The sequence below is a fragment of the Pantherophis guttatus genome, chromosome 1 (assembly GCF_059756535.1).
Source record: "Pantherophis guttatus breed Tessera chromosome 1, ASM5975653v1, whole genome shotgun sequence".
In the NCBI taxonomy this organism is placed as follows: Eukaryota; Metazoa; Chordata; class Lepidosauria; order Squamata; family Colubridae; genus Pantherophis; species Pantherophis guttatus.
In genome coordinates, this window is record NC_142063.1 from 67,157,013 (window position 1) to 67,175,232 (window position 18,220).

At 39.8% G+C, this 18,220-nt stretch overlaps 1 protein-coding gene across 1 annotated transcript in view; it reads right to left on the reverse strand.

Moving 5' to 3' along the window:
* The window catches only part of PLCB2 (phospholipase C beta 2), a 58,879-nt gene that overhangs the window by 16,407 nt on the left and 24,252 nt on the right, over positions 1-18,220 (reverse strand). Inside the window, exons 12-22 of the mRNA XM_034417870.3 lie at positions 12,325-12,407; positions 11,080-11,164; positions 10,767-10,956; positions 9,515-9,609; positions 7,936-8,032; positions 6,550-6,634; positions 5,780-5,904; positions 5,223-5,377; positions 3,749-3,913; positions 2,281-2,380; positions 1,096-1,200 (exon numbers count right to left, since the gene is read on the reverse strand). Coding sequence (XP_034273761.2) covers positions 1,096-1,200; positions 2,281-2,380; positions 3,749-3,913; positions 5,223-5,377; positions 5,780-5,904; positions 6,550-6,634; positions 7,936-8,032; positions 9,515-9,609; positions 10,767-10,956; positions 11,080-11,164; positions 12,325-12,407 — 1,285 coding nt within the window. The remainder of the gene's footprint in view (positions 1-1,095; positions 1,201-2,280; positions 2,381-3,748; positions 3,914-5,222; positions 5,378-5,779; positions 5,905-6,549; positions 6,635-7,935; positions 8,033-9,514; positions 9,610-10,766; positions 10,957-11,079; positions 11,165-12,324; positions 12,408-18,220) is intronic.

Below are 18,220 nucleotides of genomic sequence, written 5' to 3' on the forward strand. Positions count from 1 at the left end.
AACAAAGTGTATTTTTTCTAGAACAATGCTGAGTGACCTACATCCTCATTTACAGTTTTCCTTAAGAAGGACTTATATACCCTCCTTCAGCTAGGAAAAGAAGCAAAAAAGACTTTTAAATCTTCCTCGTCTTTGTCCTGTTTGGCTGACCTTGTCTGGGATCAAAAACCAAATAAGAACAATAGCTGAAATAAAGAAAAATATCAAATAAGAACAGGTCTGGTTGTGTTTGGATAGGAAACCTCTGAAGAACACCAGGTCTGTGGGCTCAATTGGGAAATAAATAAATAAATAATCTTCAGAGTAAGGCAATGACTAATCACTTGTGGCAAGAAAGCTGCATGGATGTATCCAGGAGCAAAGATCAATCTGAAGGAGGCATTATCTTACTTACTCTTATCCTGGGAGACTGATAAATAGCTGAAAAGAAGATAAACGCATCCTGTGGTTGCTACAAGTATGGCAATATAGGCTGGTTCTTATTGACAGTACCTCCATAATTAGACCAGTCTAGGAAATCAATGCCATGTAGGTCTAAAATTACTTTTCGTGGAACAACTACAGTACAGAATATTGCAATTTTGAGTATGCTCTCATCCCCTCTCATTTTCTCCTTGTGTGAATGAGAGAAGGGCCTATCTGAGACATTTTCTCAATTTAGTTTTTTTGAACTGGACTTAAATTGTGTTTGTCTGATTATTGCCTGACAGGAAGAAGACAGCTCTTCCTTCTGTCCTTCAAGGCCATTCCCTAATCTTCTACACTGATTATATCTTGGATCGACATCTTATATCTAAGATCGACATCTTTATTGAAGGCTGTCTTAAAACCCTCATATCTACCTACAAAACACCTCATCCAATGCCTCATTCAAGTTATTTCACAATTTTAACGAAGAGAATCTTTTCAACATCCTTCATCCAGAAGGTATTGTAAATAATTTTAATTGGCCAATGTACACCAGGCCTCATCTTAAAAATCTAGAAGTAAATCAAGACTAATAGCAATAAAGAGTGAAAGCCACCTTTTACTCTTTTTTAAAACGCTGCAACTGAAGTATAGATGTCCTGCTCTTTCATTCTCAGAATACTGTACCTGCCCATGAATCAGGAACATAATCTTTCATCTCCACATAGACAAATAGAGAGGGCATTGTAAGAGGCTGGTTACTTTCACTACGAAGGCAAACATGATGGTAGCCTAAAAAAAGAAAGTGGATTAATCCAGTAGGAAAATATATAGCCATGGCAATTTGGATACCAGAGTTAAGAAATGCAATGAGCTTGCCTAGAAAAACAGCATCGTTGTAGGTTCTTCGATATCATATTATTTCTGCTTTTGTAAACTGTGTACCAGTTTCATACCAAAGTTCACAAAAGTCACTCATGATGAAATACCTAAACATACATACATACGTATGCATGTATGTATGTATGTATGGTAAAGGTTCCCCTCGCACATATGTGCTAGTCATTCCCGACTCTAGGGGGCGGTGCTCATCTCCGTTTCAAAGCCGAAGAGCCAGCACTGTCTGAAGACGTCTCCATGGTCATGTGGCTGGCATGACTAAGCGCCAAAGGTGCACAGAACGCTGTTACCTTCCCACCAAAGGTGGTCCCTATTTTTCTACTTTCATTTTTTACGTGCTTTCGAAAGGCTAGGTTGGCAGAAGCTGGGACAAGTAAGAGGAGCTCACCCCGTTACGCGGCACTAGGGATTCAAACTGCTGAACTGCTGACCTTTCGATCGACAACCTCAGCATCTTAGCATTGAGGCACCGCATCCCTTCATATATATATGTGTGTGTGTTTCTATGTATCTGTGTGTGGCTGCGTGTCTGTGTGTGTCTCTGTGTGTCTGTGAGTGTGTGTGTTTCCTTAAGGAATGAGCTCTCTTTGTGCATTCCTTCAAATATAAGAAGAAGAAAAAAATAAGGTAAAAGTCTGGTGGCACACATTACTCCATTTCCTATAGTTCTCCCTACCCTCACTTTCAGATCTTTTAGCCCTGAGTAGGGTTCAAGCACTGTGAAGCTACTTCTAATTGTAATCAATTAGACATGAATAAAAGGTTTTCAGATTTTCTAGTTCTCACAAGGAGATCCTACTTTAGTACTTTATGCTTTTGAGGAATGCACAAAGATGGCTTTGAGCCAGCCTTCTCCTCTGGCTCTATGAAGGACATCAAGATTTATGGGAAGCCACCCCAAGGTCGTGGTAAAAAAAGAAGAAGAGAGAAACAGTCAAGTTCAATGGTCAGAAAAATGGTCAAGTGTCTTACCAGAGCACACAGCAGTAACTGGGATAATGCGGTGACCAATAAACTTCCCACCTTCTTCCAAAGCTACAATTCTGAGAGAAGCCAACTCTGGCATCAAAATCTGGCAGGAAAAAAATTGTATGACAGTTTGTAACCTAAAAAACCCAAGGTGGAGAAAACTACAGCTAGTCCCCTTTGGAGGCCCCCTTATCTTCTGTGCTTTCATATCTAAAAGGGCTTCTCTTCTATGTTCGTGTGGATGATATCAGTGGTGGGATTCAAGTAATTTAACAACCGGTTCTCTGCCCTAATGATTTCTTCCAACAACCAGTTTGCCAAACTGCTCAGAAAGTTAACAACTGGTTCTCTCGAAGTGGTGCGAACTGGTTGAATCCCACCACTGGATGATATGGCTTACTTAGATTTTAAAAGCAAGTGGCAGAGCTGTTTCCCTTTCTCCCCATCACATCCCCAGTTATTCCTTTTCATTAGCTGCTTTCTCACTTCCTGATTCAGCTTAGCTCAAGAATAATATCACTTTTTTAAAAAGAAATTTTCTGCCAGCTTCAAAGTCAGCCACCCACATGCAGGGAAGGTTCACTATATGGGTTGATCCTGTCTAACATAAACTTTTCTGAGCTGATAGCCAAGAGGTATAAACAAAAAATAGAAATATGTAAATAACAGCTGTACTGGAGCCTTCTTTATATCTTTTGGTTCTCTCCCTCCTCCCCACTCTCTCTTTCTTCCTCTACCCACCTATCTACCTAAAGTCATTGTGGACAATGCGAACTACATAAGCACTACTGCTGATCTGTATATGGCTGCTTTCTGCATTCCTAATTTTAAGAAGATAGTTCTATATTGGTTTTCTTATATTCATACTAGGCATTACAAATGCTTTGCAACTCATGTGCGGAATAATGAAGATTATACTGAAAGGAGATATATTTCCATATGTTGTGATCTTGAGCTTTTGCAAATGTTTAATTTTTTTTAGAAAGCACAGAATTTGTAACCCTCGATCTAGCATATTTTAGGAGGGCTTCCCCCCCTCCCAAATAAAAGCTTTGAATTGAATATACCTCGCTTTCTCTTAAATTTCCCATTTGCAGCATTGAAATATTAAGGAATACCTGAGAGGGTCACTAGAAACAAGGAAATGAAGTCTGCAAAGTATTCTGCCCATAAAACATGTCTTAGAAACTACAAATTATAACAACCTCTGTTGCTTGGAATTTTTGAGGAGGACAGCTTTTAGTCAGTGAAATGTGTTCCTGAATATTTTCCCCAATCCTATCACTAAGCGATGATTCTAATATTTACTCTCAAAATGTGTTGCTGATCCTGCTTATTTAATTCCATTTTTACAACTGCTTCCTATATTAAGAACAATAGAGGAATCTCCCCTGCCTTAAATGCCCAGGACCTGGAAACAGCAGACATAGTACCCTTGGAAGTGACACAACGTTATATTAAGGATTGTTACCTTTTCAAACACAAAAGGGTCTTCATTCCATATAGGATTGATTGAGTTGGCATTTGGTGTCACTTTGGTTCTATATCTACGCTTTGGATCTCCTGGTAGACCAAATAGTTCTACTTCTACGTAGGACTTCACGCTGCGTTCTGAAAGGAACTGGCCAGAAATGATCTGTGCATGGAACAAGAACAGGAGAGTAATTTGTTACATAAAGATTCAGCATTAGCTCTTAAATCCTCCCCCCTACCCCTTTTGGCCAGGGGCACACATAACATTTGTCAGGCTGAATCTGGCCTTTGAGCGATCAGGCTACATTCCAAAAAAGTGTGGATGGGGCTGGGGCAAAAGCTAACTTTCATTTTGTTTCATTTCCAATACTTCGTTCATGTAATTACTATTAAGTACGGTCACATATTGAATAATTCCCACTTTTGTGTCATGTGTAAACTACCTTTGAATGTACTTGCATCTTGTTTTAAGCTACTACTTAATTCCTTTAGGTTCATTTCCCATTAGCTTATTTAAGACCCATTAGTTTTACATTACACTTTATTTCTTAGACTGTATATTTGTTCTATTCTATTGGGAAAATATTATTGTGGAATGCTGTTCATAGAAATGCATGACTAAATGCTTTTTTGAATCAAAAACTGCAAGAAAAATGCATAGTATCACTCAGAAGTGTTCTAGTTTAGTTTCTCTTTAGTTTTCTAGATTTTAGTAAGCAGGTAATTTGAAGCTTAACATAAAGTATCTATGAACATTATAATTCCCTTCAAAAACAGCTTCCCCCCCCCTTTGAGTTGGAAGCATAAATTCAAAAGTTGTGTAACATTTGTGTATTTAAAGTGAAATTAGACTGTATAATTAATATTACCTGAATACAAGGATTTTTCTCTGAGCTGCTTTCTTTAGTTCTAGTGACACAGTTACATTCCTAAACATGGTGATGCTAGTATTTCTAGGAAAAGGAATTATGTTTTTAAAAAAGGATTAGATGTGCACACCAACTGCTTACATGAACATGAGGAATTCAAAGAACTGAGAGATTGATTTGGGAATATTTCCAGCTGCTGGAGAACACCAGATTTGCAGTCAAATATAGCCATGGCCATATGGTAGCTTACTCAGTGAGAAGACTTCAAACAGGTTTGTTCTGTTTGGACATGAAGTGGTACATGTCCAATACTCTATTGCAATAGAATAGATACACTGATATTTTGCCTAAAATTGCAAATTAGTCTATTTGTGTCATCTTTCTTTCAATTGCTACAACTGGCCAAGTGAGTGTTAATTGCATGAGATGAATTCATTTATTCAAATGCAGAAACAACTATATTTTTCTATAATCAGAATGTCCTGCAGGTCACTCTAGAGTTACTTTGCCATGCAGATCTTACTGGGTAGTAGATTCACTGGATATTTGGCACTATACCTCTGGGCAGCAAATCCCCCAATCAATCCCACAGTGGTTACTTACGGTGACTGACAAAGTGCTTGCCACAACTACATCAATCCGATCCACTGAAAAAGGATCAAAGTGCTTGTCTGGACGACGCATGAAGTCATGTTTAAGAAGATAGCCACTTTGCCCATTGAATTCAAACAGAGCCATGTTCTGCTGCATGGGGACATCTGGGAAAGGAAGTGGCAGAGGAGATTATTTCACCTCAGGACAAAAAAAAGCAAATTAGCAAGCTTCACTGAATGGGGCACCTTTCGTTCTATTATGACTAAAGTCAGGAGACACATAACCATTCAGATCTAACAAACTCTGATGTCTTGATATGGGGTGGTTAATGGATGGATGCAAGCTTTATTGGGATTCAATATTATTTATTGCTGACTGTTTTTAAATTGTCTTTTTAATATATTCTGTTTTTGTTTAGAGTTTTTTCTGATAGATGGGCAGCTATATAGGTTTGTTAAATAAATACATTTGTATTTAATGTATGTAAATACATTTGTGCAAAACAATATCAGAGCCAGAAACTTAATACAGCACATGGACCCAAGCCAAAGAAGCACTCCACTCACCATTTGTCTGAAAGTTTAATGCCACCATTTGACACCCAACATTCCAGAACATCTGTGGCATATAGTTAGATGAATCTATCCGAGTCCCTTTGGGATAAATTCGGCTCATCTGTCTTTTGTTGTAGCTGAGTTTCATTTAATAGGAGATCATTGTTTGAATGAATGCAACGACTATTCTCATTTTATAGGATAAACAGTTGTACACATTAACCAAAATGCTATTCCTGCCAATAAAGAATTCTATTCTATTCTATTGAATTCATATTATGCTGAAACATGTCATTGTGCAACTGAAAGGGAACAAAGAATATTCTGTGTACAGTGCAATTAAGGGACACAGAGGCAATGAAGACAGGAGATTATCAGAAATAAACCATCTTTGCTATTGTTTATAATTGTTTTGCACACATAAAATAGTGGAAAGAGTTTTTCTGGGGCAGTTCAATAGATATTGATGCAAGAATCATATCCTCCAGGTAGAATGATTAATAGTGAACAGCTTTTAAATGAATTCCTAATATCTAATATTATTAACACACTGCAGCTAGCTAATAACAATGTCTATTACAATAATAAAAACAGCAGTTACTATACTCTGTAGGTAACTGCACATTATGTCTGACACCATGTAATGTGCGACTATTTTTCCAACTTCATTTGTAGAGAGAAATTCTCTTTGGGCATATATGTATAAATTGGAATGAGCTCTCTACCGGTATATAGATATATAACATAACTAATCACTAAGGAGATGTCTTTAAAAAGGATACTCAACAAACTGGATGGGTGACCTGGTCAACAACTCATAAGCCTTCAGCTCAGTGAAGGAGGAAACGACATAACTGTGGTTTTTCTCTGGAATAATAAGGAAGAAAACATAAAGCATAATCAATCTTTTGTTTCCAAATCCATCCCTTCTTCCATTTAATTTCCAATCTTTGTTATCATTTCTAAATAAAAATGCTGGTTGCACATGCTTCTTCACATAAAAAAATAAAAGACAACACAGAAAGAGTTGGGGTCAGGTGGAAATTCATTTCAGGATTCCATCGAGCATGGAAACATATCCAGGAGATCACTTATGGCAACAAACACATTTGTAGACATTACCTCTGCAGATAATATGGGAGGAGTCAATCACTGCCTAATCAAAGTTGCTATTAAACTGTGTTTCTTGGCAGGAGGATAGCATTTGTGTTGCTGCAAATTATACTTGCCACAAGCTGTAGAACTTTCATGAAATAATTGTATAATAAGCTTCCACTTATGTGCAGTGAAGCTATTTTTGTTGTGTCTAGGAACATGTTTGAAAATGGAGTAGAAACAATAGATTAACTTTGAAAGCTGGGATCCTCAAGATACTTTAACTTCAACTCTCAGCATTTCCAACAACATGAGTTAATGCTGACAGTATTTTGAAAATCAAAATCCAGCTCTCCAGTTGCTCTAAATTCAGGAAGGGGGTCAGAAAAATTTAATTTTTTAAATTAAAGGTAGAATCATCTGAGTTTTTCCACTGCTGATATTTGCACAAAATGAATATCTTTTATAGAAAATAATTTCTTTGAATTCTTTATCTCAGTTTCATTATTATTTATTATCTATCCTTTATTCTAGCACGAAAGAAATGGAAGGGACAAAGTCTGCAATTTCTTTGGGTTTTCATCACTTTCAGAAATTCTCATTCAATATTTGGCCCAAATTAGAGAACGTTTTTTATAAACTTTGGCAAATGTAATGTAAATGCAGATAGTGATACAGGGCTATGGTTACACATTTTTCTCCCTCTTAGCTCTCAATGAATCAGTGATGCACAAAAAGTCCACATGCAGGTAAATCTCGTATTTAATTTTACACCATGTAGAAGCAGGGTCAACTTCTGCTCACTTAGAGAATCACTGAAACATACAATTCATTAGGGATGCAATAAATTTCCCTTAATTGGTACTGCCCTGTATCATATTGCCACTAGAAGTAGGGCTTTGTCCACTACCACCTCAGCTACCCATATATAAGTCCTAAAACACATAGAACAGTGTTAAAGAATGACATTTACACAGTTAATAAATACGCCATTTTCAGTGCAAATATGTCTGAGGCTTTCTTTAACCATATGAAAATGTTTTCCTTAACAGGAGAAAACAAATCATTCTTACGTGCTGAAATTTCAAAACTCTCAAATTTGATGGGTTGAATGTAATTCACCAGACTGGACATTTCTTCATAGGCAGTCACTTCCAGACCTGCAGTTCCCTAAACAGAATTTGGAGTGTTACAGAGCAAATTGTTGTGATGCAAACTCCAGTGATATACAAAATAAGCATCAGAAAGTACTAAATAGGATTCAGAAGAACAATAAAGGACAACCAATGAATATGATATATCCTGCAGATCTGAATCTTTCAGAATGGGCTCTCCAGTTATCTGGGGAAGCACAGATATGCATCTATTTACATATCCTTCATTCAGTCTTCTGGGAGTTGTAGTTCCAATCTACCTGGAAAGTCATCAGTTTAGGCAAAGCTGTTCTTGTAAAATTAGGAGTGGAATATTCAAAAGAGGGATCAGCATAGCCCTATTCATGATTCTGTCTAGAGAGTTAATTGGTTTTCTCTTCTCCTTTCCTAGCTAATTGGGCAAGAACAGCTGATTGGTATTACTGACACACCAGAGAGGGCAGAATTTAGCAGTTGTGTGGTTAAACAACTGAGTTGAAGACAATACAAACTTTACAGGCTTCCCCCATGGCTGTGTCAGAGTTATGCCTTCCAGACGTCCAAGGAACTTCATTTATTTATTAAAATGTTTAGTCTACATTGTCATTATTAAATTAATCCCAAAAGTCACACTCTGTCAGAATTCAGGAGGAAACACAAAATATTTGAAGGGCTAATCTTTTATGGTAGGGCAGATGAGTCCAAGGGACATTTCAATCTTGCAGAGTGGACTATTCTGTTACATTTCTTGAGAGAATCATACAAAGGATGAAGGTGGAAAGTAATAACATCATCACCAAAATAAAATAATTTGTGCAAAGTATACCAATACCATAGTCATGATATATGATAAACATATAAAGTGTACAAAAACATGTAAATCATGAGTCTAGTGAAAAAAAGGATTAGGGGTTCATGATAGCAGTGCTCCAATATTTGAGGGACTGCCACACAGAAGAGGGGGTCAACCTATTTTTCAAAGCTCCAGAAAGCAAGAGAAGAAACAATCGATACAAACTGATGAAGAAGAGAAGCAACCTAGGACGAAGGAGAAATTTCCTAACAGTGAAAACAATTAACCAGTGGAACGGCTTGCCTCCAGAGGTTATGGTGGCTCCATCACTGGAGGCTTTTAAGAAGAGTCTGGACCTGCACTTGTCTGGAATGATATAGGATAGGGTCCCTTGCTTGAGCAGGGGATTGGACTTGAAGACCTCCAAAGTCTCTTCCAACTCTGTTATTCTGTTAAAAGGTTCACAGATCTTAACAGAAAATCATAATGCATAATTATTTCATAAGAAGTTTTTCTACTTTTTATGAGGTGATCCTCTGATCATCTTCCATTAAGTGAAGGAAAGTATGAATTCCAAACTATTTCATCTGGTTAAGGGCAGGACAATATCCTATGAACAGATATTACCGTACACTAGACCATTAAGCTAAGGCCTTGGAAGCTAAACTAAAGTCTTGGAATAATTACCATATACTTAGGCTAGATACACAAAATCATAAATCATACCTCATCAGACTGTAGCTTTTTAATCTCTTCCTCGTTTAGGTTTTCCAAATTTCTCTCTGCTTCAGGAACTTTTTCACCCTCCTCAACTGGCTTGACTGAGAATTTGAAAGAAAAATCAGTATGCTTACGAAAGTTCTCATCTAATCTAATTCCTCCAGAGTGACTGATATTTTCTGGTTTTCTCCACCCAACTATCTATTCTGGAGCTCTAGAAGCTCACTCACCCAGGCACAGATTGTTGACCGGTGTGAACTACAACATACTAACAGTCAATGGAGGCAGGTCATAAAAAATGTTAACTCAAAGCAAATTAAGATGGTTAGTTTGGATATATACCACTGTAGCTCCTTTATCTTATAGGGATCTGTAATATATACTGCTCAAAAAAATAAAGAGAACACATGCAGAAGACATCCGAGATCTGAATGAATGAAATAGCCTTATTAAATACTTTGTTCATTACATACAGTAGTTTTGTGTTCCCTTTAGTTGTTTGAGCGGTGTATAAACTACGGTGTATGTAATGAACAAAGTATTTAATAAGGCTATTTCATTCATTCAGATCTCGGATGTCTTCTGCTTGTGTTCTCTTTATTTTTTTGAGAAGTGCATAAGAAAATAATTAACAGTGGTTATTGAGCCCCAATCATTGTTTTTAATTTACATGGTTTTTTGGGGCCATGAATTCAGATTTTATTTCTTTAGCAACAAATGCAAAAGTAGATGTTGCTCTTTGAAACGTACGCTCATTGGATGACTTTGGGACAGTCACTATCCCCCAGCAAAATTATTATTGTGGGGGGAAATGAGAAGGAAGTGTTAAGTACATCTTGAAGCTTTACATCATCTTTATATAGTTCTATCATTAGTCTTTCATTTTGTTAAAAAGAATCAGACTTTTATGCAGCTCTATTCTCCTTTATACATGTTCTCTAAAATGTTTTTTTTAAATACAATTTAGATAATCCTGAATCACCACAGGTGGCACTTCACTTACAACTATAATTGATGCCAAGATCTCCATTGCTAAGCAAAGCACTTGTTAAGTGAGTTTTGCCCCATTTTAAGATCTTTTTTTGCCACAATAGTTAAGCAAATCACTGCAGTTGTTAAGCAAATCATGTGGTCATTAAGTGAATCTGGCTTCCCCCATTAACTTCACTTGTCAGAAGTGTCTTGAATTTGTGGAAATTATAATCCTAACACAATTGGAGGAAGCCAAGTTTGGAAAGGCTGCTGTATGATATGATACCTGTGCTATCCTTTTCTATAGGTATGGGTTGGTCTGTGACTTCATGGGTTGGTTTGGCTTCATCCTCCAAACTCTTCCTCTTCTTCAGAGCATCTTGGTTCTCCCCAGGCATAAATTGGTTCTTCTTATTCTTAATCAAGATCTTCCCCATGAGATCCTGAGGACTTGGCAACGGAACTCCAGGTTTTAGCTACCAAAGAAAGAAATGGACCACGTTAATATTCATATAATCCTCACATCAACGCAAAATGCAGATGGTCAGAACAAGTGCATCCAATGACTACTTAACTAATTAATTTTTCTATTCACTTACTAGATATTTTTCCAGGGGTTCAGTCAGCAACATGTCCCCAAAGATGGTTCTGCAGTAATCAGCCATCTTTTCCTGCTGCTTAGGCCTAAAAGAAAGTACAGGAAAGGAATAAATTAAGAAAAAATTGAGTTTAGCATCATCAATGCTTCACCTGTTTTACTCTCTCTTTATATTCTACCTAGCATGTGCAAGACTGATCTAAATTTACTACCCCAGAAAATGTTTGTTTTTTTCTAAACTTTGGTCTGCATCTCTTCTCTACCATATCCCATGCTTGCTACTTCATGGTAATTGCTTTAAAAATTCCCTTGAAATTATTTAGAGTTAATTTAAGATTTTTTTTCCTCTCTCTTAATTCTTAAGTAATTTAACTATCACACTGGTGCGTTCCACATTTATTTGGATGGAATACACTTCCCAGGTCCATTTTAATCAATACATTTTCTAGGAAATCTAGGAATAATTGTTTCAATGCATAGGGATGGGAAGATTGGATGAGAATTTCCTTTTACTTATAAATAAGCTTTGAAAAGGAAAACATAGGTGTCAGCTTTTACCATCTCCTGATTGTGAATCCTGCTTAGCCTTTCAAGAGCGGTCTGAGCACCAAACTTAAAGAAAAACTTCAGGAGAAAACCCAGAGCTGGATGAAAGATGTTTCTTGTCTGAAAACTAGCATGGCAAATGCGTATACAGTTGCTTTCTCGTGTAATTGACTGGGATTTTGCATGGCATTTGTTTTACTTTAAAGAGTAAAGGTAAAGGTTCCCCTCGCACATATGTGTTAGTCGTTCCCGACTCTAGGGGGCGGTGCTCATCTCCATTTCAAAGCTGAAGAGCCAGTGCTGTCCGAAGACGTCTCCGTGGTCATGTGGCCGGCATCACTAAACGCCAGAGGTGCACTGTTACCTTCCCACCAAAGGTGGTCCTTATTTTTCTACTTGCATTTTTTACGTGCTTTCAAACTGCTAGGTTGGCAGAAGCTGGGACAAGTAACGGGAGCTCACTAGGGATTCGAACCACTGAACTGCTGACCTTTCAATCGACAAGCTCAGCATCTTAGCCACTGCGTCCCTTCTTTAAACTTTAAAGAGTAGGCCACTGTTAATTTTGATTTGCTAGAAAGTTGCCAGTAAATATTGCAGCAAGAATTAATTTATCCTGACTGAATACACTCCTCCCCACTTCTAGTTTATCAAAACACACTTTCAATCCTTTACCGCAGCATAAGATCCTAATACTCACAAATCCACATGGTTCTCAAAAGACAGGATTACTGGGTAGGGAGAGGTTTTAAAAGCGCTTTCCGCAATAGCCTCAATGGCATCCTGTATGAGACAAAGAGGGAAAATGTGAGCGAGGGAGAAAAATCTGCTTTCCATGAATGTAATGTAATGTTTGCTTAAGGAGAAGAAACCTACATGATTCAAATGCCGATGAACATCTCTCATAATTGGTGTGCTGGGTGGTTCTGGGGAGAATTTTAGTTGAGCAATATCTGGAAAACCACAAATTACTCATGTCTAGGGGAAAGCCTTCACATACATAACTGGAACCCAAATCAGTAAGATGGGCATATTTGTGTGATAATTATCAGCATAATGTATGTATGTACAATGATCTCAGAGTTTCTAATACCATGTGAACAGTCATTTATAGACTGATGCCTGATAAAACCCACTGGCAATTACTTTGTAATATTTTGAATTATTTTGAAATGCATAAATATACCAAAATACAGAGATAAGCAATTTTAAAATGAGCAATTGTGTCTGGGTCCTTTTCTAATTTTATAGACTGAAATTGCAATTAAACTCTTCTAACTTTAGCCTGATTACATCTCTGTCTAATTTAAAATGCAACCGCCCTGGCAATTTACTTGCATTTTATAATGACCTATTTCTTACCCCCCAAATTAAACACTACAATAACTGAGTCCACGATCAAATTTATTGTTAAAACTAACAGCTCTAACCATAATCTATAGATCTACAGATTTAGTCATAGTGTAGAATTCAGAAGTTGCAGCAAAAGAAAGGATGCTTGCAATAGCAATTTTTCATCCCCTGAGGTGCACATGCAGTAGTCGCGCATTCTGTGCACGCGCAGTAGTCGCGCATTACGTCAGGGCAGGTAAGTGAAGCCTCCCGCAGTCGCCGCTACCAGTTTGCACAATCCGGAGAGAACCAGCTGAATCCCACCACTGCTTTATATTGTATAAATGAATAAAGTTTATGAATGAGATTTTTGCTTGTTCCACCACTCACTTTCTTTGGACAGTCATGGATTGTGAGACAGCATTATAAATTCTGGAATTTATATCTGGGGTTTTTTTACAGGATGTTTTATCTCATTGCTGTGTGCCACCCAAAGTCGTTTTTTGTGAGATGGGCGGCTATATAAATGTGATAAATAAATAAATACTATATTTTTCAGAGTATAAAATGCTCCAGACTATAAGATGCGCCTACCTTTTTTGTTGAGGAAGACAAGAAAAAGAAATCTGCCTCAGCCTCTGCCTCCCAGCAATTTTGCCTCGTTGCAGCAAACAGCAAATAGCCTGTTTTACTTTCATTTTCATTTTCAGCAAGCTTGATTAGCACAAGGAAAAAAAAATCTGCTCCCAGCAATTTACCTCCTTGCAGCAAGCAGCTGAGTTGGGAGGCCGATCCAAGGGACAATCAACTTGTGCTAATTAGGCTGTGCTGAAACTGAAATGAGCTGTTTCGTCTTGCTGCTTGCTGCAAGGAGGTAAACTGCTGGGAGGCAGAGGCCAAAGGGTGGGGGCCAGTGGGTGGGCGGGGCTACATTCGGTGTATAAGACGCACCTACATTTTCACCTCCTTTTAGGGGGGGGAAAGGGTGTGTTTTATACTCCAAAAAATACGGTAATACATTTGTGAATCCTCTTTATTTATTTTCCCTACTCCAATATTGTAACTTATAGTTCTTGATGATACTTCTTTCTGTGTAATTATCTACCCTCTCCTGTTGCTCCAGCCATTGATTGACATCATTTTAAATAGGACATTTATCTTCTGTGGGTAAACTGAGCCTCATTCTGCAGCTACTTTAATACCAAATGAATTTTATCAGCACATAACAAGCTCAAAAATGGGATCCAAGCCAAAGAGGTTAAAATAGTGAACTTCAGCTCATAAAATCACCAAGAGTCAACTGTACTGAACGGCCTATAACTTTAGATTGTCTTTTGCAGAACAACTTTTAATCGAACAAGCAGTGGTTCATGAACTGGGGAAGGGGAGGCTGATCCTGCCTCTTGACATGATCTGATTTCAAAGAAAACTGATGTAGGTTCAAATCAGGAGAGAGCCACATCTTTCCACCCACAAGTTATTTTGGAGAGGGAAACTAAGTAGGAAGAAAGAGGAGAGGGGAATGTCCAAATGTTATATAAGCTATAATGAAAAGTACATGCTGTGTTAACACCCTGTAATTCTTTTTCAAGTTTCATTGTTGTGGTGCAGAGCAATCAGTCCCCATAATAATTATAGCCCTACTCGAGCACAATAGCTTTTATTTGCTCTGTAGATTGCGTGGCGCTGTGTCATGGTAATTGTGATGTCATAAGATGGAGAATGTAAAATTGTTAATACCAAAAACTACTACCAGGGCAATCGTTTAAAGAGTCCATTTATTCTTTTCCCTGCTGCTTAAACTACAGCTGAAGGTTGGAACCTACTGAGCAACTTCTTTTCTGAATGTTTGGGACAAAAGAAAATGTTTAAATACTTGAAAGGGTTGGAAGAAAGAATAGGATTCTGATCATTTAAATATATAAGTCTATCATTTATTATGCATGCATCACTGATGCAATATATAGATCTTAAGCATCTATATTTGAATTGCTATGTCTTACGTGACTTGATTACAGTAATGTCAAAGTATTGCTGTGCAGAACACAGAAAGTAACGGAAATCTTTAAGGTCTTTAAGATCAAACTCATTTAGGCCAAAAAATGAACTAATAAATGATTATAATTAAAAACCAACATAAGGTGAATGAACTAAATCTATATTTAGAATAGGGAGTACCTGATTTTGTAGTAAATCAGAAGAACATTTTATATCTCCTCCCCAATTCTGGGTACAATTTCTGCATTCTAGATTTTTAAGATCAATATAACTAAATGGAAATTTAGTTCCCTTCTTTTGGTGGTGGTGGGGAGTTGTTGAGGAAGTGGCTGGGGTGGAGCTTCAGAAAGCCCTGAAGTAGGATATCTGGACCCTTTCTAGTTGTGTTTCAGGCTGGAAAATACTACAGAGACATAGTGTTAAGGCTGTTTTCCTCCTTTCTCTGAAGTTGGTTCCAATCGATATAAGTGGGAATGAGGAGAGGCTAATCCTTTAGCCCCTTACCTGTGGGATGCCTCAGGGTTTGAATCTCCTATCTTTCCTCTTTAATAGCTACATGAAACCACTGGAAGAGTTCATCCTCCAATGTGGGATGTAGTAACATCAGTAGGCTGATAATACCAGTTGTACATCTTGATCCTGAGTTAAGTAATGCTATCAAGATCATGTCCCAGTGCCTGGAGGATGTGAAGATCTGGATGGGGATGAATAGTTATATTCAATTCTGGCAAGACAGAGTGGCAGTGGATTGTTAAATTATCCTGGTATAAGGATTTTTTATCTTTAATTTGGGATGGGGTAGTGTTATGTATTGATACTTTTCAGCGGGAGTTTCAAACCTGTCTAAGTTCTGATTGGTTGACAGCCTCTCCAGAGTTGTATATAAGGAGGGCTGCAGCCCCTGAGTTTTTGCTGAAGTCTCACCATATATTAAAGAGCTGTTGTCACTTGCTTGCTTGTGCCTCTCGTTATTCCCAAACCACTTCATTGGCGACGAAGGTGGGATTGAGGCCACAAGAAGCGAACCAGTGAGACCACGAGCTTCAGCTAGGCGACGAGGCGAACTACAGGAGACATACCAAACATGTCTGCCTACGTTCCGCCCAAGCCTTTTGATCCGGCCCGTGAAAAATGGGTCTCGTACCTAACGAGGTTTGAGTGCTCGCTCGAAGCCAGCGACATGCAGGGACCCTCCGCTAACCGAAAGAGAGCCCTCTTTCTAAGCCACTGCGGACCGGATGTGCTCGAGATGGCGGAGTCACTTTGTGAGCCAACGCCGGTCCAGACCGTTTCCTGGGACACCCTGATGGCAAACCTCCGGGCTCACTACGCTCCCGTTCCCTCCAAGTTCGTGCAACGATACCAACTACGACAACGAGTGCAAAGAGAGGTAGAGCCGGTCAGCGCTTACATGGCGAGCCTGCGTAAAGCCGCAACACATTGTGACTATAGAGACTTGGACGATGCGCTGCTTGAGCAGCTAATCTGTGGCATTTGAGATATAAGACTGCAAAGGCGATTACTTGCTAAGCCTGATTTAACGCTTGCTGGAGCCCTAGACGAGGCCAGGGCCCACGAAGCCTCCACTAAAGCCGCAGAAACACTGCAGCGTCCGTTGACTAGCAAAGACAGTCCCAAGTCCACACCAGTGCACATGGAAGACGCCGGATCCAGCTCGGAGTCCGAGTCTGATGAGGACGTTTTCCGAACAGAGCACCACAGAAAAAACGCAGGCAGCCCCCGGCGCAATTGCCCCAAGTTCCATGAATACCTCTATGGCCGTCAATTCGAACTTGTGACTGACCACCGGCCCTTGCTGGGACTTTTGGCCGGTGACAAGCCCACCCCCGCTGCCCTGTCCCCACGGTTGACCAGGTGGGCCATTTTTCTATCGGCCTATTCATACCAGCTTGTCCATCGACCCGGACGGACCTTGGGCCACGTGGACGCCTCAGCCACTGCCCCCTCCCCAATTTGCTGGTCAACCCCACGCCGGAGACCCCCGTTCTGCTGATCGATGCTATGACTTTGGGACCTATCTCCTCTTGCGAGGTGGCAAAAGCCTCTGCTAGGGACCCTGTAATTCGTACTGTAATGGGTTGGGTCCTTCAGGGGTGGCCGGTCAAGGCGGTCGGTGGGGAGTACCAGGGTTATGTTAACAAACGTAATGAATTATTTATGCAAGGAGGTTGCTTGTTGTGGGGTGATAGGGTGGTCATACCAACGAAACTGAGAACGAGGGTTTTGGAGTTACTGCACGAGGGACACCCAGGGATTGTCCGAATGAAAAGTTTAGCCCACAGTTACGTTTGGTGGCCCAACATGGACCAAGTCATATCCGAGTGGGTGGGGAAGTGCAGACCCTGTCAGGAGTCTCGCCCCGATCCCCCGATAGTGCCCATCCAAGAGTGGGAGAAACCAAAAGGGCCATGGGGGAGGATCCATATTGACTTTGCCGGCCCCTTCCATGGGCAAACATTTTTAATCATAGTCGATGCCTTTTCAAAATGGCTCAAAATAATACTCATGCCCTCAACCACAGCCGAAGCAGTCATCAAAGTCCTTCGCAAACTATTTGCCACCCATGGCCTACCGGATACTCTGGTATCTGACAACGGCCCTCAATTCACAGCGACCCTGTTTGAGGGCTACCTGGCCAGACTCGGCATCCGCCATGCCCTATCGGCCCCGTTCCATCCGGCTTCTAATGGCTTGGCTGAACGTTTCGTAGGAACGGCCAAAGAAGCATTGTCCAGGCTAGATAACAGGGACTGGCAGGCCAGGATAGACCAATTTCTAGCTGTCCAGCATGCCACACCATGCACGGCCACAGGGAGAAGCCCCGCCGAACTCCTCATGGGCAGGAAGCTTCGGTGCATGTTAGACAGGCTTCACCCCAATTATACTCATGAGAATTTTAAGGGAGAGACCACCGGACTAAGGCAGTTCCAGGTTGGGTCCCCGGTGTTCGCTCGCAATTATGCTAGCGGACCTCTATGGGTTGCAGGAACCATAGTGGGCATAACGGGCCCAAAATCATACACGGTAGACGTAGGGGTGGACAGACTCTGGAAACGCCACATAGACCAACTTAGGAAAAGAATAGTCAGTGAGGCAAACATCACTTTAGACATCTCCGAACCTAACTACAACAACTTTCCCAAAACAGCTAACTCAAGCCCGGGTTCGAGTGAATACTTAGCTGACAAGCCCTGGTTCCAGCGCTGCCCCAGAGAGTCGCCACTCCCAGCCGGGGATAACCATGC